At 31.0% G+C, this 8,263-nt stretch overlaps 1 protein-coding gene across 1 annotated transcript; it reads left to right on the top strand.

Moving 5' to 3' along the window:
* Positions 1-5,601: 5,601 nt before the first annotated feature.
* On the top strand, positions 5,602-7,143 carry LOC104890448 (hypothetical protein). The gene is made up of 2 exons (XM_010675946.4): positions 5,602-5,840; positions 6,605-7,143. Exons 1-2 carry the CDS (start codon positions 5,746-5,748, stop codon positions 6,825-6,827), a joined length of 318 nt encoding a protein of 105 aa, XP_010674248.1. The 5' UTR covers positions 5,602-5,745; the 3' UTR covers positions 6,828-7,143.
* Positions 7,144-8,263: the final 1,120 nt, after the last annotated feature.

Genomic DNA, 8,263 nt, shown 5'->3' with positions numbered 1-8,263 from the left:
GCTGAAAACCAGCTTATATACAAGATGTAAGAAAGAGAAAAACAACTTGTAACTAACTTGTAACTAACTTCTACTTTCTTTATTACAAGATATATAATTTATATTTAAATAAATCCTATACTCCCCCTTCAAGCTGGACCTTAGAGATGAGTCCAAGCTTGGCAGATAGAACATGATGATGAGAAGAATTGAGAGACTTAGTGAGAATATCAGCAAGTTGATTGACACTTGATACATGGGCTGTTTGAATAAAGCCAGCAGCAACTTGTTCACGAATATAATGCATATCTCTCTTTAGGTGTTTAGTCTTCTCATGGAACATTGGATTTTTAGCCAAGTATTCTGCTGAAGTGTTGTCACAATAGAGAGTAATAGGCAAGGAAACTGGAATCTGAAGATCAGCAAGTAAACCTTGAATCCACACTAGTTCACTGGCTGTAGCTGACATACTTCTGTATTCAGCTTCAGCAGATGACTTGCTTACACTCTGCTGTTTCTTAGTCTTCCAAGAGACTAGATTAGAACCAATAAATACTGCATAAGAACTCAGAGAATGACTAGTAAACTGACAAGAGCTCCAGTCAGCATCACTGTAAGCAGTGATCTTAAGATCTGAAGTAGCAGAATACCATAAACCAGTATCTAATGTACCTTTCAGATATTTGAGAACATGTAGGGCAGCCTTCAAATGAGGAACTCTTGGTGAATGCATAAACTGGCTTAGGTGCTGGACTGAGTAAGACAAATCTGGTCTAGTGATTCCCAAGTATAAAAGTCTCCCAACAAGTCTCCTATAAACATCAGGAGTTTCAAGTAAATCTCCAACTTTAGGAGATAATTTCAAACCAGTAGACAAAGGAGCAGGAGCAACAAAGCATTCTTCCATGCCAGCATCAACCAGAATGTCTTTGATATATTTTCTTTGAGAAAGAAAGATCCCTTTGTCATTTCTATGAACTTCTATCCCAAGAAAATAAGTTAAGTCACCAAGATCCTTGATAGTGAATGCCTTGTCTAAAGCAAGTTTAACATCTGCAATCTGAGATGTAGAAGTGCCAGTAACCAGAATATCATCCACATAGACTAAAACAACCAAAAACTCTCCATCTTGTGTTCTGGTATACAAAGAATAGTCTTGAGTAGATTGTTTAAACTTCAAACTATGTAAGAAAGCACAAAGCTCTTTATTCCATTGGTGAGAGGCTTGTTTAAGGCCATATAAAGACCTTTTAAGCCTGCAAACTTCACCTGGCTTAGCCTTAGAATACCCAGCAGGTGGTGTCATATAAACCTCTTCATCAATGAAACCATGTAAAAACGCATTGTTAACGTCTAATTGACATAAATGCCAGCCCCTTACAGCAGCAAGAGCTATCACAATTCTCACTGTTGCTAATTTAGCAACTGGAGAAAAAGTCTGAGTGAAGTCTTGACCCTCAATCTGTTGGTATCCAATAGCCACCAACCTGGCTTTATGTCTCTCTATAGAGCCATCAGGCTTTAGTTTGGTTTTGTAAACCCATTTGGATCCTATAGCCTTTTTATCTTTAGGCAAACAAGTAAGTTCCCAAGTATCATTGCTCTCAAGAGCATTTAATTCCTTCTCCATAGCTAAAACCCAATTAGGGTCATGTTTAGCTTGGTTATAGTGTTTAGGTTCAAGGTTAAAAGAATTAACAGTGAAAGATAAAGATTGAGTATTATCTGAAATGGATGGATTTTTATGAGGAATATATCCTCCAATAAAATCCTGAAAAACATGAGAAGGAGTAATAATTCTTGATGATGTTCTGAGAGGAACAGAAGAATTAATATCATGAACAACAGAAGGAACTGTAATCTATTGTGTGGTATTTTCAGAAATGTGAGTAGAAGAAGAAGTATGAGAAGAAGAAATAGGAGAAGAGATAGGAGTAGGGTAATTATGTGAAGGTTCTGAATTTGTTGTAGTTGGAGAAGTATGGATAGAAGAAGAATTTTGGTCAGTATCAGAATGATCATAAGAAAACTGAACTATTTGTGAAGAAGCATTTTTTGAACTAACAACATGATGAGAGAGTTTATATGGAAAAACATTCTCAAAGAAAATAACATCTCTGGAGATGAAGATATGATGAGTATCAAGATCAAATAACTTAAAAGTTTTATAGCCAACAGGATATCCAAGAAACAAACATCTTTTAGTTAATTCTTTCCACAAATCAACAGCAGTATCTATGTATCCAAAATCATCAGCTAATTCAGCATTCATGGAACTTAAAATCCAACTTACTACCATGAAATCAGCACGCTTCCATTTATGATAATCCTTGTTAGTTACAGAAGGTTTCATGATTTCACCATTAATGAAACCTTCTTTATTTTTCGCAATTAAGGCACGTCTAACATTTCTACTCCAACGAATGTAATTGACACCATTGAATACAATAGCAACTAACGAAGAAGTTGGATTATCAGAGGATGCAATGAAATAAGGATCAAGATTACCTCCATTGTTACCTCCTCTCATATTACCTCCATTATTACCTTCATTGTTCGAACCTTCAGTATTCATAGATCCTTCTTCTAACCCCATATTGATTATCTCACACTCACACAAATTCAACAAGATTTATGCAAGAAAATTTTGCAATTATAATCGCAAGAAATTTTCGCAACAATTTTAGATGAAAATTCACCAATTTTAGAAAACCTCAATCTCAGCTTGAGATTATGGCTCTGATACCATGAAAAAATCAATAGTAATCAAACTGATTTTAGAGAGAAGGAAGAAATCAGAAATTGTATTATTCACTCTTAACCACAAATGAGCTGAAGACCAGCTTATATACAAGATGTAAGAAAGAGAAAAACAACTTGTAACTAACTTGTAACTAACTTCTACTTTCTTTATTACAAGATATATAATTTATATTCAAATAAATCCTATAATATACATGGTCTCGTGGCTAATAAAAAGTATTCTTTTTCTTAATAAAGATAATGAGAGATAATAATAAATTAGGTAATCTTTCTCGTCATAATAATACCTATTTTGTCATTGGAAAAAAAAAATTGATTTTCTCTTAGGTTATGAAATTATGGAGTATTATGATAACCATATATAACTCTATTAGGTTGCTCTTTTTTATGGCACTTGTTTGTTGAAAATCTATATGATATTGATCTTAATCACTCCTGGGGTAGACAAGAAAGCTATCATTATTCTTGTTGTTTATTAGAGAGCAAAAGACATGATACGATGTATATTATGGAAAACATCAAAGCTTCGTTTGATTGGATGTAAAACATTTTCAGTGTAAAATGATTTTCATGGAAAATACAATTTCAAAATTAGTTTTCCGTTGTTTGGTTCCTTGTAAGAAAAATGATGGCATGAAAGGAAAATGAAAGTAGGTAGTGAGAGAAGTGTATAAGAGAGATAAGGAAAAGGATGGAAAATAGTTTTTCCTTCATTTGGAAAGGAAAATGGTTTTAATTTCCATCATTTGGAGAGTAATTTTTACTCCAAGGAAAAATGTTTTACACTCCTTACAAACCAAACAATGTAAAATTGAAAATAGAGAAAAACGATTTTCTAAGAAAATGTTTTACGCCCTACCAAACGGACCCCAAATGACAAATCCTTGAACTTATTAGCAAACAATAGAGAGTTTGGACATGTTAATTCCACTTGTATAGATCTGATCACTCCATTTCCTATCTTGTATTTAGTTAAAGCTAAGAAATTATTTGTTGTTTGGTCAAATTAACAAGCTATGAGAATTCCAACAAATTAAAATTATACTACTTCATCCGTTTAAAAATAATTGTATCATTTGCATAGTATTTTCGATTTATAATTACACTTTAATTTTAGGAGAAATATAGTTATGTGATATCTTGTTAGATTATGATATCAATGTACAATTTTTTAACATTTAACTTTTTATAATTTATACTTATTAATAATTAAAGATGTTAATGTTTGAAACCATCAAACTATACATCGATAAGCTAGGTATGAAAATATAAAATGGCGCAACTATTTATAACCAAAGCATTTTTTTTCTTATGTCATCCTTCGCCGCTAATGTTGATTATAGAACATTTTGTTGCTAATTTAGACTCAAAATATATGTGTGGGGATTAGATGGGATGCTTAGTAAGTGCTTGCGTCTGTTTACAGCTAGAAAGCCTAGAAGCATGCAACTATGCAAGATGTCATTGTCCAGCCGAAATTTATTTTTCCATTTGAACTTTTGTGTTTGACAATTTTACTTTCTCTGCATTTTAATTTTTTCCAATTGGAGCTTTCTTTTTGCAAATGGATAAGCAAAGGGGTAAAATATAGAGGGAAGAAGAGTAATTGTGTTGATAAAAGTTGGTTTAGGTCCTTAATGGTAGAAAAAGAAAATCAAGGTATAGGCTCTTAACTAAAACTTTTAAACTTGATGGATTTTTATTGAATGCAATTAATCAAAATATTATTATAGAAAATTCATTTTTTTTATTTCGAAATTAAGAGAAAATTAGTATTTTTTAGAAGAAAAAGACATGTACTGATCATTTGAGGTAATTATTCTAAATATAAGGTATGTATATTGAATATTTGAATTATTGCTTTTGTATGTATATAAAAATGATTTTTTCCTTAATGCACGGTTTTCAAGACCTTATTATATGCAATTGAAGAAGCTAATATTATAAACTATGCATTGACAAACATATAATGTAAAAATAGGTACATGATAACTCTTCCTGAAATAGAGGGAGAATCAATTAGAGAAACTTATTTAGTCAAAAGTGAAGTCAAAAGAAAAATTACTTTCTATTTGAGTGTCAAAATATTTTGGACAAACAATGTTTAGGCTAGCTCTAGGGGTTCATCATCATTCCCTCTCCAAAAATTACCTATAATTTTATCCTACATTTAAAATCTTTGTGCAAATTGGATTCATCATCATAATAAAAATTGTGGATTGTGATATATATGTAATTACAATTGAAAAACATTAAATCATGAAATAATAATCACATCAAACATATATAGTATAATATTAATTATAATAACTTTCTGAATGTGCTTAACCTAAAAGACATGAGTTTGTCTATTTCAAAAATTAATTCTTTTATTCTTATATATTTAATTATTTAGCTAGTCTAGGTCAAATATTTTTTTCCATTCTCCTTATTTTTAACTTCTTCCCTCTATGAGGATGTAGTTGGTATGCCTGTACCACGACTAGTATTTTAATTTTTGCTTGTTCGAAGTTCTTCCTTCTTTTACATTAAAAAAAACAAATAAAAAACATAACTTAAAATGACTACACAAAAATATCCTCAAATATTGCAATGACCATTACATACACTTTATTTCTTCTTCTTATAAAGAATCTATACCATATATATATGAAATATGGAACACATGATGAATTAGCTAGGACTAGAGTAGATTATATGCATCCTTGAGTGGGGGCAATATAATCTATTAAGGAAAGACTTCTTGTTTAGGTCTTTCCTTATTATTTTTACAATAATATATAAATTCATATAAAAAATTCTTTTTTCATTGTCCAACTTTATATAATTCTATACCTTTTTCTACTTGTCTCCTTCTTATTCAATTCTCTAATTACCATTATAAATAAACCAAACCATACCATACTCTCCCTTCATATTTTCTTCACCTATTCTTCCCTCTAGTTTCTTATTACTTTCTAATTTCTCTTCTTTAAAAATTACTTTATATTTATCAACAATAAAATGGGAACAACATCAGGATCAAATATAAAGATTATAGTCGAGAAAAATCCCTCAGAAGCTCGTTTATCTGAACTGGGTATTAAATCATGGCCTAAGTATGTATTTTTCTTTTGTCTTTAGAATATTTTCTTGTATATATGTAGATATTTATTTCTTGTTTATATAAATTAAAGGTGGTTTCTTGATGTTATTGCAGTCTAAAAAACTAAAATCAAGAGTTTTAAACTTATATTTTATGTTAAGTTTATTACAACTGTTTATATCATACAAGTGGTAAAAAGTGAAAACTCACAAAAATAAAACTGAAAACTAAGAAAGATATCAACGTAGTGAAATCATTTTCGTTTCAACAACCTAGTTTAGACTTCTTGAAGGTAAAATTAGTAATTACTAGTCTTGTATGCACGCTGCGAAAGTAAATATAAATTATCTTGAAATTTGATGGAAATGTCTTGTAATTTGGCCTTATTCTTTTCGCTTTTTTGAAAATTTGGTAAAGATGAGTTTTTTTTTTATATATATACAATGGGTGAAGAATGCATTAATTAAAAATCGGATGTACAGCCTACCGCTAATACAATCGAACTAAATTGAGCAATGTTTGCTCTTACATAACAATTACAAAAGCAAAGATAACTTAAACTTAAACTAGGATAGAGCTGCTCAATCTGGAGGTCTTAGTTGATAGATAACTGTGGTGGTATTGGTTGTATTGGTTTTTGTTTCAGAATGCATTTGTAATTTAGGGTGGACACAAAGTCCGTCCTTCATTCAGTCGCTCTTACCTTATATAATAGAGATTGTATTAATTTAATAACGGGTTTTAATTTGATTATTTACTTACACTTATGATTTGCAGATGGGGTTGTCCACCAGGGAAAATAACACTGAAATATGATGCCACAGAAACATGTTATTTTGTTAGAGGGAGAGTAAAGGCATATTCAAAAGGGTCAACAAGTGATGATGCAGTAGAGTTTGGGGCAGGAGATGTTGTGATTTTTCCCAAGGGACTTAGTTGCATTTGGGATGTTTCTGTTGCTGTGGATAAATACTATAAGTTTGATCCTCCTTCATCCTAACATAATCATTTAAAAGTCCTTTTATTTTCTATTTTGTTGTCCAAAGTATTTTTTATTTTTTTACTTTGTTAGATTTTATTAGTACCTTCATATATATTTGTGTTCCAAGAATCTTGGAAATGTTGCACAAATAATGAGTTAAATAGCCTTGTTTTTTTTTTAGTGTTTTTACTAATTTGATGAAGTTCAGTACTTCAGTTTGTACAAGTTGTCTAATCCAGCCATATTTGTAGGATCTATATCACTATATGGAATATAATACCTGGTTTAGCTTCTCATAAACTTAATGAAGTTAATAACTTTCTCTTGTTTATCATATTGATGTGTTTGCATAGTTTATGTATTATAATGCTAATAAATTGTACCCATAAAGCTTTAGGAGCTTGTACACGGTGAAGAAACTTTAGGACATGTTCTATTCGGCATAAAACAGTTGAATTGAAGTGAATCGAACTGAACTGAAATGAATAGTAATATGTGAGAATAAAATTATTGTCCAGAGCTGAACTGATTGAACTGAACTGAATTGGACTGAACTGAAAATAAGTTGGGGAGAACAAACTCTTAATAATTAATACCTACTTCAAGGAAAAGTATTTAGAGGAAATTCACATGTGACTGATAATGTGAGTATGTCCCACAAGCGTTGAAGAATAATAATGGGGAGGGCGAGTAATAATGATAAGTCGTGTGGATTACTCTGTCTATTACTGATTAGTCGTTCAACTATCAAATATTGCTTGGTTTACGGTCTCGTTGAGGATCTTGTGACATTTTCTTAATTATAAGAACTAAATGTCTACTTATAAGTATTAGAGTGATTATGTACGTTAGTGTAAAAAAGAATTCACAAATAAATGAGTTTGTGACAAAATGAAAAATAAGGAGATCATGATTGATTTTATCACTTTATTCGACTACTTAATCTATTGTTAATTAACTTTGAGATGATATCTCACTAGGTTTACAATCACAATGAATATTGTAATTAACTTAACAAGTCGAAAGATAAAGATATTTTGTTGCAATTTCTAAAATGTGACATGCATGAAATCTGCCAAAAAAGAAAAAGACATGCATGAGTCAAAGAAGGTTACGAGAAAAAAGGCAGTAAGTTGCATGTTGAGTCCACCACAAAGTGAACACCTTTTTGAATTAAAGTAACTTTTCAAGGCCTTTGGAGTTTGACTGGTCAGCTCAAGAGATCTTCATGACCTTGTTTTTGTATTCTCTCTCCTAACTTCATATCTATTTTTGCCATAAGATAAGATCGAAGAAAGCTCCATCTCCTCTGCTTTTCTAGGTTTGTCGTCTGTGCATGGCACGTGAAACCCACCCTTATTATGATCTAGTGGGCCTTTTGTCATGGAATTTTACCTTTTTTTTATATTTATTAGTAGTAATTTTTTTGTTAATAAGGTAAGAAAGAGGTGTCA

This window comes from Beta vulgaris, chromosome 4 (assembly GCF_026745355.1).
Source record: "Beta vulgaris subsp. vulgaris cultivar EL10 chromosome 4, EL10.2, whole genome shotgun sequence".
NCBI lineage: Eukaryota > Viridiplantae > Streptophyta > Magnoliopsida > Caryophyllales > Amaranthaceae > Beta > Beta vulgaris.
The sequence above is the reverse complement of the archived record's forward strand: the minus strand, read 5'-3'. Positions and strand labels throughout refer to the sequence as shown.